We start from the raw sequence: 15,602 nt of genomic DNA on the forward strand, positions 1-15,602 counted from the left end.
CTTAATAAATACTGAAAAAGAAACAGATGAGTAACACTTACTTAGTTCATTCCAAATGTTTTTCTAGCAAGTTCCTGCCAGCACTTGAAAAAGCAGAGCACTTCACTTGCTGCAGCCAGAGACACACGGGGCATCTCAGCATTGGTCTCCAGAGTTAAAATTTAACCCTGTTAATTTTTTTTCCTCGCCTTTTAGAGAGCTGGACAAAAGGCAAGGCTGCCCCAGCGCTGCCCTCAGCCCCTCACCCACCTCCCCACAGCCCCACTGATGCCCTCAGAAAAGAGTCCACTCACCTCAGCAGGGAGCAAAGTACAAGTGTCTGGACTGGCTGGCCAGAAATCACACACAAATCCACGGATCCTTTCAGTCCGAGCTTTATTTCGGCAGGCTTAAAAAACAAGAGGGGTTTTTATCCCTCAGTCTTTATATGGAAATAAAACCAGATCTATTTAAGCTGACTTTGCAAGGGAAGACATTACCTCCAGAGCTGAGGCACGTGAGACATTCACAATAACAGGTCAGGGCTGTGCTCCCCACATTTAAATAGCAATGGCAGGTAACACACCTTTGCCAACCTGTGATTTAAGACAAAACACACTTTCCATTATCCTTGATTAATTTTGATTCAGTGAAGCCCATAATCCTTTGACATTAAAGGACTGTCTTCCTTGTCCTTTCTAAAGGGTGATCCAAACCATCTGCTTTTATAAAGAGAATCCTTTTTCACAAGACACAGTTGGGAGTGAAGCTGCAGAGAGCCTGGGGCACCCCTTTCCAACCTGGTGCAGCTCCTGGCAGAGCTGCCAACTTTTCAGGGGGATCAGAGGTGATATGAGGATTCCAGGTACGTGGTCACATGCTTTAGGATTTCAGGTGGAGATTTATTTACAGCAATTCAGCACCACCTGCTGGCACGACTTTTGGTTTTGAGTACTTTTAAAGGTGTGGTGGTTTGGTTTTTTTAATTGGTTTAATTTTTTTTTTTTAGGTGTCTTTTCAACAGTCAGATTTTTTTCCACATTAAATCTGAGCCACTGCAGCTATTTGGGATTTGTATAAGATGAAGGAGGGATGTCAGCTCAGAATTAGAACAGTGAAATCTGCAAAGGACATCACGTAGATGAACATTTTCTCCTGCCACCCTACAAAAAGGCAGCATTTTAGTTAGGACCTCCACTAATTTCTGTATTTCATACATATGTACCAGCCTTAAAAGCTGACTACCAGCATTCCTGGGAGATTTCCAACTCCTACAGATCTCTTCTTCTCAACATCCCCCAAAATCCCAACTAGTTCTTTTTATTTTCTGTCTCACCATCTTCACATGAAAACACTGGCTGACATTCCCTGCAGTTACTGCCTTCAATTTATGATTTTAACTGCCCAATTCCTTGGTTACTTTCACGGGGATTACAGTTTTAGGGGACTTTTGCCAGCCCGTAATATCCACTTGGCCACACTTTTCTTGCTTTAAATATCAATGATGACAAAGACTTCTGGCTTTTCATCCTCACAGATCTGCATCGCTGAGTAAGTGATGGCTTTGACCTCTGTGCCCTGGAAAAGAGACACAAACCCAGGGATTTTCTAAATGATCTCCTTTGTCACAGTTCCTAACACACAGTTCTTACCACTTCCCTCAAATGCTATCCAGTTTCATAGATCTTCTCCCCCAAAAAACTGACTAGTAAGAAAAATGCCATGCTGTTAAAAAAAAAAAGGAGCTCTTCTCTTATTTTACTGCCTCTTAATGCCACAAATCCCTCCTCTTGCCTCTGACAGACCATCCCCACGTGCTGTGCTAAAACTGACACAGCTAAAGAGCTGGCAGGAGATCAGGATTTGCTTCTGGCAGTTCTTTAGGGGGGAAAAAAGAAGAAAGAAGCAAAAACTGACTAAGCCAAAGGCTGTGCCAATAGTGTGAAACCCAAACCCACGTGCACATTCTGAATAATGGTTGGTTTTCTGTGTTATCAGCATCACAAAAGCAAAGCCAACTGTTGAGTTTTGCTAGTGCTGAGGAGAAGTCAGGCTCAGGTCAACAGTTTAAGGAACACATTCACAAAAAAAACCAAACAACAAAAGTTTAGTGCCTGTGATTCCACCCAGTCATGTTTGTACTTGGATCCTTGGAGGATTCTGATTTAAAAGACACCACACCTCCCCCTCCTAAATGGAAAAGATGGACAGAGGAACCACTGCATACCTGTGGGTGTTTGCCTAAAGAGAATTCTTCTCCCCACCTTTAAAAGCAAAAAGAAGGGAGGTTGGAACTTTGGTAGTGTTTACCAAATGTGATAATTAGTTTCACTGATGGGTATAGAGCAGTGAGATTTTCATTTAGAGCCTCAAAAGCAGGAAAAAAAAAAAGAAAAAAAGTCCATCCTCCACTTTTTAGATGATGGCTTAAGCTCACCCAATTGATCTGATTTTGAAGTGCATTCGGTCGATGTGAAGCACTTTCACCTCCTGCAGAAAAAGGGAGAGGAGAAATATTTCAGTCACATCTCCCACCTTCAGGCAGAAAATGTCAGCAAGCCCCACTTGTAAGGCTCATATTTCACTGTTTAGGTGGAATGTAAAACCAGAGAACCTGACACACACTGCTACTTGGAACACCAAGGCAGCAGAAGGTGTAACATCAGCTAATAATTGGTGTTTGTGGTAACAAAGCTTAATGATTTCTTGAGTTTTTCTGCCCTGGGAGTTCCAGTTCCCCACATGTTGTGCTGAAATAGAGAATTGTGGAGCAGTTTGGGTTGGAAGGGACCTTAAAGCTCATCCAGTCCCACCCCCTGCCTTGGGCAGGGACACCTTCCACTAGCCCAGGTTGCTCCAAGCCCTGTCCAGCCTGGCCTTGTATTTGTCATGTTCCTTTTTTTTTTTCCTAAAACACCATTTCTTTCAGAGCTGGTATTATCAGGGAACAGCCTTGTCCTACAGATGGAAAAGGATCAAACCAGGACACTTACCCTGGGTACAAAGAACTCATTGGCACTGAATTTATACAGCCACTCATCCAGGAGGTGGAAGAGGAGAGACAACATGTCGTGCCCTGCGTGGTTGAAGCAGAGATGTCAGTTGTTGCCTCAGCAAGAACATCCAAACACTTTTTAAGAGGACATCCATCAGATGATTCAGCTTATTAGAAGACTAAAGTTAGTGATGTTTAATTATATTTTAATTAAGTGCAGTGCCACCCCATGCAAAGATTCAGATTTTTGGTACCTTTTTCCCCTCAGGTTTCATAACTCCCCCCATGAAAAGCCAACACAGCCTCACCTTCTGCCTCCACCTCTACTGTATCCACGGGTTCCACGGTCTCTGTGTCCGTCATGTAGCCAAACATGGCCATGACACACTGCTCAAATGCCTCTTCCAACGTGTCTCCCCAGGCATGGAGCCTAAAAGGACATGGGACAAAGAGAAATAACCCCAAAGCAACCTGCAGGGGAGCAACCAGAACAATGAGAATGGGAGAATTCATGCAGAGGAGCTGAATGAACAAACAAACAAAAAAAAACCAACTTGCTTTCCAGAAAGAGAAGGGTTTGTGAGAAGAGCTTCTTAGAATATGGAAAATAAATGTTTTACAGCCACCAAGGAAATTCTTCCTTGATATGGCTAATTGATGGCTGCACAAGCAAACTGGGCAGAAGAAATTTGGTTTAAAAGAGGTGAAAACGAGATTTCAAAAGACATTTCCAAATAACACAGAGGCTTGGTCAGAAGCACTGCTGGAATATTAGAAAAGGAACTGAACATGATTCTGTGTTCTCCTAAAAGCAGAGGCAAAATTTACCCCCAAAACACCCAGTGAGTGACATTTCATAGTTCCACCAGGTGTTACATCTACAAGCAGTCTTTGGCAGTTACTCCAGACTTACAGCAGTGCAAGAAATAATGAGTTTATCACAGTGAGAAATCCCAGCTGCCCAACACTTACTGCACATCTGCTGTGTGATCCAGATCTGAGGGGAAGGAAAAAGAGAAAAGCCATGATGCCACCAAAATTATTTAAAAAACAGGGATTATATAAAATATAACATCGATATCTGATTCTCTAACAAGAACTTTTTGCACTTATCCTCAGACATGACAAATCTAACTCTGCAGTATATTAGAGAAACTCAGCACAGGGGGAATTTTGGATTATTTCTGCCAAGCATAAAAAAAACCCTGTTTAATGTGATTGTGTGAGTGCCCTGTGTCCAGCTCTGTGTGCAGGGTTTAGCTGTTGTAACCCAACAGGCTTCTACAAGTTAACTGCAATAAAAAGGAAACTTTAACCAGGACTGAAGAGTTTATGCTGAAGTCTGCAGGACTGAGAATTATTCATGCAGAGGATGAGATTTGCAAATATTTCCAGCTCAGTGAGGAAATACACCTGTCCACACCCAAAACCACCCATTAGGCAAAGAGAAGAATTTAAAACATAGTGGGTAGTATAAAACAGAAAGCAAACTTTACTAATAAAGCATGATTACCATGTATTGAGATTTACATTTATATTTATTCAGAGGAATGAGAGAAATGCAAAATGACCCCAAAATTTTGGCAGAAACAGAACTAATTTGGGATGCAAAATAAATGCCACACCACGATCACTTCAGCTAAAAGATTGTCCTGATGCTGTTCAGAGAGTTCACACACTGTTAATGGATTCTCAACAACAGTCTCTAAAGCAAACAAATTCCAGTGCATGTAAAAAGAAAGATAAAACCTCTCCCAGTTATGGAAACTGTGTGACTACTGTAGTATGTCACAGTATCTCTGCTCTGCTATCAAAGAAAGATCTGAACACCTCCTAAAAATATAAATTCTACCAGAGGAATAGGCACAGTCCCTCCAGACAGACATGGAAAACACACAGGGAATGGTCTCCTGCCTGAAGTTGGCCCTTGGGCTGCCACCCACTCACTTGACATCCTCTTAGAAGCCATTCCAGGGGTGGGGAAAGGAGAGATAATGATCTTTAAGTAGAGTATGTAGGAGTAAAAACACCACAGAGAAGACCAACACACTCTTGAACGTCTCTTCCTGTATGAGAGAGGTAGAAAAATGTCCTGCCTTGCTAAGAAATGGCTTGGAATTCTTGGGTTTGTGTCTGGTGGATTTATGAAGGAACATTTGCAACTACTGAGATCAGGTCTGAGATAAATGTTTGATACAGTTCTTTAGGGGTTTTTGTTTGTTTTATTAAAAGAATCAGCAAGCAAAGGGACACAGGACAACCTTGGCACTTGTGTGACAGCCAGATCTGCCACACATGAGCTTCCAGGACTGAAGGTTTCAGTCTAATCTTTGTCCTAAGAGAAAGCTAGGCTTTTTTTTCCCCTAAAGAAAAATCCCCTATAAGTCATGTCAAGGGCTTTTTGGAGGCAATGACACCCAGGGAAAGTTTTCAAGGTGACACTTCAGTAATTTATTTTTACCATGATTTTTTTAGCACCCAAAGCAAGAAAAGCATTTGTCTGTGACAAAGGAAATTGGAGATCTTTCTCTCTGTGTCCTGCTATTTTCTGTGCCCTCATGATTGCAGTGACACACACACACTGGATCAGGAAGTCATTATTTTAAATATATATAATTATTTTGAAAATATGTAAAATATATCTAATAGATAAAATATATAAACTAATAGATAAAATATATAAAATGTGTAATAAAATTATAAAATACAAAACTTATAAAATATATAATAAAACATACAAAATATGCAGCGAATTTTTATTATTGTAAATACTCACATTCATATTTCTTACAGAGTGGAGGGTATTTGGCCTTGACAGCCTTCTGCTCCTCTGTCAGGTTGTAATCCCTCTCATCTGCTGCCATGGCCGTGGGATCCAACTCTCCCTCACTTCCTGGGGGTGGAAAACATGGCCACGTCCTGGAGTGACTCAACCTGCTGACGCTGTGGGGAACAGGGAGAATTCCTCTCAGTTCAGCCTCTCTCCCCTGAGAGCACCTCGGGAACACTCAGCCACAGGCTCAGCTATTCCAAAGGAGTCCTCAACACACGGAATTTCAGTTGTTTCTGTCCCAGCTGGGAGGTGGGAGAAGGTGGGAGTTCAACCCCACAGCACTCGCCCCACGAGTGTGTTCGGCCACGGGAGCCAAGGGATGACATTCCTTGTGGAAATTGTGGACTTTGGGCTTTCCTGGGCATAATCTTGTTTCTCCCTCCTTGCTGTGAATGCGCTGAGCATTCCATCTGTCCACAGATAATAAAATACAGCTGTAAAGTGAATTAAACTTTCATACTTCAGGTGACCGCTCCTGAATTTTACAGCTCAGCCCACTGTGCATCACACAGCCATCTGCAATACCACTGCCTCCAAAAAACCCCCAGACATGACTTAACAGGGGAAAAAAAGTCTAGTTTTCTCTTAGGACAAGGATTAGATCGAAACCTTCAGCCCCAGAAGCGAATTCTTGGCAAATCTGGCCATCACACAAATGCAGAGGTTTTCCTGCATTCCATTTTCTTCCAGTTCTTTTTAATAAAAAAAAACCCGAAAAAACCCAAACAACTGCACCAAACCCCCATTTAAAAGCCTAATTCTCAGAGTTGACCTTAGCAGGTCCACCAGACTCAAACTAAGGAACCTGATTAACTCCAAGGCAATTAATTTTCCTCCCCAGATTTCCAGACATAACAACCACTGTCACTATTTCTTTTTCTTTTTCTTTTTTTTTTTGGGTGCATTTTAAGATTTACCCACAGAGGAGCCCAACACTTCCCCAAACAACGCAAATTATAGATTTACAGATATCCTGTAACAGCCAGGCTACTTTTAAACAGGAGCTAGTTCTTATTCCCAGGCTTAGAACCAAGATACAGCATTTCCGACTTCAATTTTTAGGTATGTTGCAATGAGAAGCCTGAAACTGAGAAGCCAGGGCTCCTCTGGGGAAATAAACCCAGATACTGATTCGATATTTGATATTTGCTGTGCGATTTTTGCTGTTGGCTGTGGATGGGGAGACCCCACGTTACCCTCAGCAGCCGACCAGAACCAGCAAATATTACGCCTGTAAAGCTCACCGCCTCACCGAATTGTGGGGGGGGAAAGGAAGAAATTAATGCCTATAGATAATTAGTGGTTATAGATAATTAATGATTATAGATAATTAATAACAAGCCGAGGATACTCGAAGGCGTCAGGGGCAGCCCTGTGCGGAGGGAGGGCGGGCCGCGCCTCGGCCCACACACGCACCGGTCGGGTCCAATCCCGCTCCTACACGCTCTGTGGTGACCGGAGGGAACCGCAGTCACGGTTCTTTCCACTCGGGAACCGGGATCGGGAACCGGGATCGGGAACCGGGATCGGGAACCGGGAACAAACCCCAAACCCGCCGCCCCCTCAGCGCGGGGGTCGCGGCCCCTTTAAGACCGCGAGCGGGGGTTGGGGGGTGGGAAGATGGCGGCTCCCGCTGAGGGCAGGGAGCGCTGCCACGTGACCGCGGCGCGCGCTCGCGTCCCCGCCCCGCCCCCTCCCGCGCCTTCGGCGATTGGCCGCGGCGCGGCGGCGGCGGGCGCTGATTGGGCGGCGTTGGCGCGCGAAGGGGTGCGCGCGGCGCCCGGGGGAGCCGCGCGCAGCGGGGGCAGGAAACAATAGGGACGGAGCCGCGGCCGTGAGGGCTCCGAGCGCCCAGCGCAGCGACCGCCTCGCCCACCCGCGCCTCAGCCCCGCGCCCCGCCATGGCGGACAAGGAAGGTAAAGGCTCCCGTATGGGCGGCGCGGCCTCCGCCGTGAGGCGCGGGGATGTCCCCCCCCCTCCCCTCGCCTTTCCTCCTCGCGGCGTGAGAGGAGCGGGGGCGGCGCCGCCAGGGGGCGCTCGAGCCCCCCCCCCCACCGTCATGGCCGCCGCCAACTCCCCGCGGCACCGGCCGGGGGGTTCCACCGGGACCCTCCGTGAGCCCCCGGCAGCGGGGTTGTGAGGCCCCCTTCGGTGGGGTGAGGGGAGCGGGGAAGGGCCGTGCCGTGCGAGGGGTGCGGGCAGGACGCGGTGGTGCGGACAAAGGTGTCACCGGCCGCTGCCGCGCCACGCGGGGGTGCCCCGGTTCCGTACGGGAGCTCCGGTTCAGCGGGGCCGCCCTCCCCTTTCCTTTGGAATGCCCCCGTTCCGCAGGGGTGTCCCGCGGTTCCACAGGGCTGCTCCCGGTTCCGTGGATAAGCTCCCGTTGCACGGGGGCGAACCCCCGTTCCCTGGGGGAGAGCCCCGGTACCGTGAGGCTGCTCCCGTTTCGTGGCACAGCCCCGGTTCCACGGGCCCGCCCCCGTTCCGTGGGGGTTCCCCCCGTTTCCGCGGTAGTGCTCCCGTTTCCACGGGACAGCCCCGGTTCTGTGGGGCTGCTCCGGTTCCGCGGGGGTGTCCCCGTTCCGCGGGTGAACCCCCCCCGGTCTGCCCGCCCCCGTTCTCCTCCTCCCGCGGCGGAGGCTGGTGGCAGATGGGATGAGAAAAACGTGTGAGAACAACCAGGCAGCAGAAGGAGCCTTGGAAAACTGGATTTTTGGGAACTGCTAGTTCAAGGCTGCGCCCAGACGGGCCTGTTTAACAGCGGTTGGTGGGTGTCCTGCTTTTAAACGTTGTTACACGTCTGGGTTTTGCCTCCGTGGTGCCCTGTGCGCTAAGTGTTAAAATTTTATTGTGCTCCTGCTGACAACGTGATCATCATTGAACCACCACAGAATGGTTTGGGTTGGAAGGGAACTTAAAGCCCATCCAGTCCCACCCCCTGCCATGGGCAGGGACACCTCCCACTAGCCCAGGTTGCTCCAAGCAGGGATGAAATTTGACATAGTTAATATTAATTCCGAGCCATATATCCAGAATAAAAGGATTAGCGTGTGCAACAGGGTATTTTTAATTACCTAAGAACCAGTGGAGCATCCAACAGCAAACCAGGGTGTGATGTAGTTGGCTCTAATCCATTGCCTGCTCACGGTGATGTGTGTCTTTAAATACAGGTTAATTAATTGTGTGTATTTTTTTAAAAACCCACTTCAGCAGCCTTTGATGATGCGGTGGAAGAACGTGTGATCAACGAGGAGTATAAAATATGGAAAAAGAACACCCCCTTCTTGTATGATTTGGTGATGACCCACGCCCTGGAGTGGCCCAGCTTGACTGCTCAGTGGCTTCCTGATGTCACAAGGTAAATGAATCCTTTTGTTTTCTAGTTAAAGCAGAATAAATGTTGTAATCAGCCCAGTGTTTGTGACCCCTGCTTTGTTCCTCTCCCCTCACAGACCTGAAGGCAAAGATTTCAGTATCCACAGGTTAGTCCTGGGCACCCACACCTCAGATGAGCAGAATCACCTGGTCATAGCCAGTGTGCAGCTGCCCAACGACGATGCCCAGTTTGATGCCTCACACTATGACAGTGAGAAAGGAGGTAAGGGCCCAAAGGAGTGGGGTTTAACCATATTTTCCTTCCCTTTCCCAATAGAAAATATGTCTTCTCTCAACGTTCAGGCAGCAAGGTTCACTTCTACTTCTCAACTGAACCATTTATTTCTGTGTTACCCCCTTAATGGGGAGATTAAGTGACAAATATGCCCCTTTGTGGATAAACACTCTGGTTTTTGAATGTATGTGATGTCTTAAGAATCTAATGATGAAAGCAGAAGGTTGGGGGCTTATTGCAAAAGCATTTTGGTCTGTGGGAAACCTCACCCCTCCCTATTTCTCATCAGGAATTGACATTGAATTCCATGCAGTGCAGCTTATTGGTGTTTTTACTGTCACTTTTGCACTACATAAACTCTCCCAGTGAGAAAGTCACTCGTGTAGAAGAATATTCTTATATTCTTTTACAGCTTGATAGCTGTGCCAGCCCCTGTTTTATTGTAGAAATTGGTTTCTGTTGTGTTTTATGCAGTATATCAGGCTTGAATTGGATGTTTCCTGTAACCTTTGTGGGTGTCAGCACTGCCACAAGTTAGACATTTCTCATGTTTACTTGACTGAATCAGTCTTTCCACCTGGTGAAAGTCCTTAAATGATCCAATGTTTGCCCTTCTTTTTACAGGAAGTCTGGATTGTGCAATGAGTATTTTGATCTTTGGGCCTCTTAAGAGTTATTCATGAGCACAATATTGTCTCATAAATACTTAGTTTCTATTCTATTTTAGTATTTCTCAAAAATACATACTCCGATTTAAAAACAAACCCAAACCCCTCTTTTTGGCCAGAATTGTGCTGTGCAATTTTGTGAAATACTAAGTTACTGTGACTTTTAAGTATAAAGATAAGGGAGCTTTAGCAGGTTGTATTTCAGACCCAATTGCAACTTGATTTTACCAGAACTTGCCTATTTTGCAGTAAGAGCTTGGCAGCAGTAGTTGAGTCTGAATCCTTGTGTCTTGATCTGAAACTTCTTATTCACAACTCCTAAATTCTTATTTCTAGAGTTTGGAGGCTTTGGGTCAGTCAGTGGGAAAATTGAGATTGAAATCAAGATAAACCACGAGGGAGAAGTGAACAGAGCCCGTTACATGCCACAGAACCCCTGTATCATTGCCACCAAGACTCCATCCAGTGATGTCCTGGTCTTTGATTACACCAAACACCCTTCCAAACCAGGTGGGTGCTGCTTTGTTCTCACATACCAGCCAACCCTTCCCGAAGGAAAGCTTGATGTGGTGAAAAAGAGCTTAAAAAGTTGCCTGGATTGCCTGTCATTTGGGGTTTTAGGGCGAAGTGGGGGTTTAGTGTAAGGTTATTTTGTATGAAGCTTCCAAATGTATCCATGGAAAGATAAACCTTGTGTTTTGCTAGTTATTTTGTCACCTCACTGTGTGTGGTGGTGTTTGGGTTGTTTTGGAAGCTGTGATTTATTTGGTGGGTAGCTGAGCTGTTCCCCTTGATATCCTGTAAAGATGTTAACCTATAAACTCATCAAGATAGTATAGAGTAAATAGTTTTGCCACTTGTGGGGAGGATCAGAAGTGCCTTTGTTACTTTAAAAGTGCAGTTACAGATGATGAGGGAAAGAAAAATATCCCACCAGCAGTTTAGGAGGAGTTTTTGGAGCAGTGACAGATGAGCTGCTCTTCCTCCATCCAGCTGGACCAGGTGACTCAGGCCAAAGCATGGAGAGGTGGCTCCTGGGCTACTGAAAAAGGCACAGCAAAGTTTAGTAAAGCACAGTAAAACTTAATGCAGATATTCCAGGATGTGCTGGAAGTGGTACCAGGCACTGGAGTTCTTGCACTGCCTCGTTACAGATCCTTCTGGAGAGTGTAACCCTGACCTGCGTCTTCGTGGGCACCAGAAGGAGGGTTATGGGCTGTCCTGGAACCCAAACCTCAGTGGGCACTTGCTCAGTGCCTCTGATGATCATGTGAGTACTTCAAATAGAGCTGAGGTCCAACCTGCACTTTGTGTGCCCTGGGAAGGTCAGGAATGTTCTGGGTTTGAGGGGGAGGAGGTGAAGGGTCGTCTGTCTGGAGAAGTAACTTTTTGAGTTTTCTGTTGTTTCAAAGACCATCTGCTTGTGGGATATCAGTGCTGTTCCCAAAGAAGGCAAAGTGGTGGATGCAAAGACCATCTTCACAGGCCACACAGCAGTGGTGGAAGATGTATCTTGGCACCTGCTCCATGAATCCCTTTTTGGATCCGTTGCTGACGATCAGAAGCTCATGATGTAAGTGGGGGAACCTCTTCACAACCCAAGTGCTTTCCCATTTGCTGCTTAGTCCCTTGGTGAAAGGGGACAGGAACCTTTGTTTCAATTCTGTGTTTTTTCATTCCCAGCTGGGACACTCGGTCAAACAACACCTCCAAACCCAGTCATTCCGTGGATGCTCACACAGCTGAAGTCAACTGCCTTTCCTTCAACCCTTACAGTGAGTTCATCCTGGCCACAGGATCAGCTGATAAGGTACATCCACCTCGAGCTTGGAACATCCTTGTCCTGTTTCTGATGTGTAAGTGTGGATGTACACGTTGGTTACTTCAACAAAATGTGGTTTTGTATTTTTTTCACAGACTGTAGCTCTGTGGGACTTGAGGAACCTAAAACTGAAGCTGCACTCCTTTGAATCACATAAAGATGAAATATTTCAGGTATAACAAAATGTCTTTATCTTTTATGCGCATAGACTTGGAAAAATAGTCTTTCCTACTATCTTTTTATTAGAGATACTTTCCCTTTAAAACTCATTCTTTTCTCTCCTCTGCTTATCATTTTCTGGGTGATTGTTGTGGGGCTGCAGAGCTCCAGTACAGATAAGAGTGTCCAGGAGGCCAGACTCGAAACAGAAATGCTCTGGAGCTTTAACCACAGCAGAAGGATGAAATGGTAGCAGTGCAGGGTCCATTAAATTATTCATGGCAGCAGACTGAAGCAGGAGGCCCCAGTGAAATGGCTGCAGTGTTTCCATCTCCTCAGCCTGCTCCTGGAGGAAGGTTTAACTGCTTCCCCTTAACAGGATCACCAAAACATCCTCTGACAACAAACAACTGCTAATTTTACTGGTGTAAATATAGAATGTTCACATCATGGGTGGCACGTGCTTAGCAGATACAATATTTCCATCTCCAGCTCGTGCCTTAATCAGAGGGGAAAATATGCAGAGATTTCTTTTTGGTGGGAGGATTATTAGTTCAGCTCGTAGTTATGTCTAAATAAAACTACACACGGAATCCTGAAGTGCAGAATTCTGAGTTCTTTCCTAATCCTCTGATCCTGTTAGGTGGTGTGTTTTTGGAGAGCTTTATCTCCAGCAGGAGTGGTAAATGTGAGCTTTTGGGCAGCTAAGCTCAACTTACAGTGATTTGTTTTCATGTGAGAACTGCACCTACTGCTGAAGGAATCCCTGGGTTAGCCTTGTGCAATAATCCTTCCTGAGATAAGGAGCAGCCAATACCCTTGGGAGCTGTTTGCACTTGGGAACACGTGGGCTTTGTTGGAAGAAAGGTTCCAGGTGGCACCTTTTTGGTGTGTGGATGTTCACAAACTGCCTCCTGTGCTCAGGGTTCTCAGTTGGGGGTATTTTTATTCCGGGTTATTGTCAGTTTGAATTCTCACAGAGCTTTCAGGACAGAAAATGAAGTGGTGTTTGTTGTCAGTGTCACGTTACAGCTTCTTAAAACTTAATTTCCAAATTCATCCTTGTCTGCAGGTTCAGTGGTCTCCCCATAATGAAACTATACTGGCCTCCAGTGGCACGGACCGCAGGCTAAATGTCTGGGACTTGAGGTAAATCCCAAATTACTCACATTGTCCCCACAAAATGTTGTTCATTAATTGCATCACACCTTAAAAAACAAACCAACCCCCACCTTTTCTTTTTTTCTCCTTTTTTTTTTTGCAGTAAAATTGGAGAAGAGCAATCCCCTGAAGATGCTGAGGATGGGCCCCCAGAGCTGTTGGTGAGTCATTTCAAGCTCATTAATTACTTGGACCAGTTGCTCACTTGTCCAAGGATAGATTTGTAACCACTTCCCTTTTTGATTCCCCAATCCTAGTTTATTCATGGTGGTCATACTGCAAAGATATCTGATTTCTCCTGGAATCCCAACGAGCCCTGGGTCATTTGTTCTGTATCAGAAGACAATATCATGCAAGTCTGGCAAATGGTGAGTTGCTTGGGAGAGTGCAGGAAGTGGCAGGTGAGAGATGGTGTTGAAATGCCTGGATTTCAGAATTCCTGCTTTTATTTGCAGCTCTCAGAGTTGCTCATTTTGTAGCATTGCTGAAATCTCAAAGGGACAGTGAAACCCCCTTTAGCTTTGGTCAGAACAATGGTTTCCAAATACTCAGAAGCTGTTTTTTATTTAAAAAAAATAAATAAAATAAGGAAGTGCTGGTGCAGAAGAAAATTTTTCCCTTCTATGCTTGAAGGAAAACAGTGTGTGAGAACCAACAATGAAACTGAGGTTTCTGTTAGTTACTGTCCTGAGGAATAAAATCTTTGTAAATGATACAAATGCCCTCCTGAGGATGGAGAATGGGAATAGTTTGCTGCTCCTGCATTCCCAGCTGTTGAAAGTTTTGGAAAACAATCTTGACCTTTGAGAAGACCATAATCCTATTTTTTTTTTTTTTATTTACCTGTAGATTTTGTTCCTGGCAGCTTTCCATGTAGTTCTTTTGGAAGGTGCAGCTAAGTAGAGGATCTACTAAATACATACAAACCAGTGTTGACTGAAGTAAGCCTTGCAGTGGCCTCTGCTTTGACAAGGCAGACTCCTAAGCTAAAACAATTTAGGGGAAACTTGGGAAATGTTTTGAAGATGTGGCTCTTATGGAAAAGGTTATTTGTGTTGCTGCTTTGGTGTTAAATGATCTTGGGTGATACATATCTGCAGATTAAAAGCTGCCAGAGCTTTTTGAGGGGGTGGAATCCTGTCCAGAGCAGTGGGAAGTGCTTCCTCAATCCCTCCACCCCTGTCTTGCAGGCTGAGAACATCTATAACGATGAAGATCCCGAAGGAAGCGTGGATCCAGAAGGTCAAGGATCCTAGATGACAACCTTTTCCTCTTTTTAGTCTTTTTTTTTTTCCTTCTCTTCCCTCTCAACCCCGATATCGACTTAACACTGGTTTTGAGACACACGTAGGCTTTGTGTTCAGCCATCCACCTGTAGATCCCATCACAGGCTTTTTCACCCAGACAGCGAGTACCCAGCCCCCAAAAAAGGGCTCAGCCCCCTCAGCCAGGTCTGTGCTGTAGCCCCTCGATGAGAATTCCTGCAGCAACCTCTTGTGTCAGGCTGGCTGTCCCCTTTTGGCTGCCTTTCATCACACAGCAAGCTTGGGTTTGGTTTCTTTCCTTGCTCCAGCCACGGGCTTTTTCCTAATTTAAACAAAAGTTGAATTGGCAGAGCTGCCCAGTGGGCTTGAGCCAATAGGGATGATACAAGTGTTAATCCACTGGCAGCTCAGAAATGGTGTGGAAGGTCCTGGCCTCCTCAGTGCAACTCAGAGGCCTTGGAATTCCTTTAGTTATCTGTACCTTGTGGATTTTTCTGCCTTTGCAGATGCAAAACACACTTGCAAGTTCTGACTCGAACTGAAATTTCTCTGGGTTTTTTTTTTTCTTTTTTTTTTCTTGTCTCTCCTGGCAATTCTGAGCTTTTCATTCCTCCCTCCCTCTCCCTTCTCTCCCACCTGCTGGCCCACAGCGGTTCGGATTCTTTAGCTATTCCTGCAGAGCATCCTTCACACACACACCTCCCCCATGGTTTTTTTTTTTTGCTCTATTGTGTGTTTCTCGAGCTGTGTTTTTTCACATGATGTTTCTTTCCTTTCTGTGAAATGGTTTTTAAGACTTGGGACCCCCAAGTTGTAAAAGGTGTATGTTTGTGCCAGCGGACGGCCCTGCCCGGTGCCCTGAGCAGCGTTGGCAGCTGGTGTGGAGCAGATTCAATGTGGATGAACTGCTTTTTTTAGGAGTTAGTCCTTGACCACTGGTTCCTGCACGTCTTCCACTCGGGTGTCCCGTGCCACCAGCAGCCTGTTACTCTCCATCTCCTCATGACTAATTGCGTGTAAGTCCTTCAGTTGGAATAAAGTTTTTCTACGTAAAGGCCGTGGAGTTTTGGGGAGTTCTGTGCTCTTTTCTTCCTGCCTTTTCTGCTCTG

The 15,602-nt window shown here is 45.8% G+C and overlaps 2 protein-coding genes across 6 annotated transcripts; one reads left to right on the forward strand and one right to left on the reverse strand.

Moving 5' to 3' along the window:
• Nucleotides 1–394: 394 nt before the first annotated feature.
• On the reverse strand, nt 395–7,432 carry ZBTB8OS (zinc finger and BTB domain containing 8 opposite strand). 2 transcript variants are annotated; one of them, XM_051807405.1, is made up of 9 exons: nt 7,224–7,432; nt 5,751–5,917; nt 3,947–3,971; nt 3,283–3,404; nt 2,973–3,055; nt 2,417–2,469; nt 2,207–2,243; nt 1,461–1,557; nt 395–575 (listed from the first exon to the last, which is right to left on the reverse strand). In XM_051807405.1, the coding sequence occupies exons 2-8, from the start codon at nt 5,836–5,838 to the stop codon at nt 1,471–1,473; spliced, it is 495 nt and encodes a 164-aa protein (XP_051663365.1). In that variant the 5' UTR covers nt 5,839–5,917; nt 7,224–7,432; the 3' UTR covers nt 395–575; nt 1,461–1,470. The 2 variants fall into 2 exon arrangements, with proteins under 2 accessions (XP_051663365.1, XP_051663364.1); XM_051807404.1 differs by lacking the exon at nt 395–575 and having other exon boundaries at nt 1,194–1,557; nt 7,224–7,431.
• A 133-nt stretch (nt 7,433–7,565) lies between these two features.
• RBBP4 (RB binding protein 4, chromatin remodeling factor) lies at nt 7,566–15,550 on the forward strand. 4 transcript variants are annotated; one of them, XM_051807391.1, is made up of 12 exons: nt 7,566–7,724; nt 9,019–9,166; nt 9,261–9,406; nt 10,423–10,596; nt 11,241–11,356; nt 11,499–11,659; nt 11,770–11,896; nt 12,004–12,081; nt 13,140–13,216; nt 13,332–13,389; nt 13,486–13,596; nt 14,419–15,550. In XM_051807391.1, exons 1-12 carry the CDS (start codon nt 7,709–7,711, stop codon nt 14,482–14,484), a joined length of 1,278 nt encoding a protein of 425 aa, XP_051663351.1. In that variant the 5' UTR covers nt 7,566–7,708; the 3' UTR covers nt 14,485–15,550. The 4 variants fall into 4 exon arrangements, with proteins under 4 accessions (XP_051663351.1, XP_051663352.1, XP_051663353.1 ...); XM_051807392.1 differs by having other exon boundaries at nt 7,574–7,724; nt 9,022–9,166; XM_051807393.1 differs by lacking the exon at nt 7,566–7,724 and adding an exon at nt 8,136–8,575.
• Nucleotides 15,551–15,602: the final 52 nt, after the last annotated feature.

The sequence above is a fragment of the Manacus candei genome, unplaced genomic scaffold, assembly GCF_025592945.1.
Source record: "Manacus candei isolate 608988 ecotype Guabito, Panama unplaced genomic scaffold, ASM2559294v1 h1tg000070l, whole genome shotgun sequence".
In the NCBI taxonomy this organism is placed as follows: Eukaryota; Metazoa; Chordata; class Aves; order Passeriformes; family Pipridae; genus Manacus; species Manacus candei.

What these genes read in the sequence shown, in the direction of transcription:
- RBBP4 (XM_051807391.1), top strand. An exon ending in ATAAAGATGAAATATTTCAG is followed by an intron (nt 12,082 to 13,139) that starts GTATAACAAAAT and finishes CCTTGTCTGCAG; the next exon opens with GTTCAGTGGTCTCCCCATAA. An exon ending in ATGGGCCCCCAGAGCTGTTG is followed by an intron (nt 13,390 to 13,485) that starts GTGAGTCATTTC and finishes CCCCAATCCTAG; the next exon opens with TTTATTCATGGTGGTCATAC.
- ZBTB8OS (XM_051807405.1), bottom strand. Translation starts at nt 5,838, where the DNA reads ATGGCAGCAGATGAGAGGGATTACAACCTGACAGAGGAGCAGAAGGCT. An exon ending in GATCACACAGCAGATGTGCA is followed by an intron (nt 3,405 to 3,946) that starts GTAAGTGTTGGG and finishes ATGTCCTTTTAG; the next exon opens with GCTCCATGCCTGGGGAGACA. An exon ending in ATGAGTTCTTTGTACCCAGG is followed by an intron (nt 2,470 to 2,972) that starts GTAAGTGTCCTG and finishes CTTTTTCTGCAG; the next exon opens with GAGGTGAAAGTGCTTCACAT.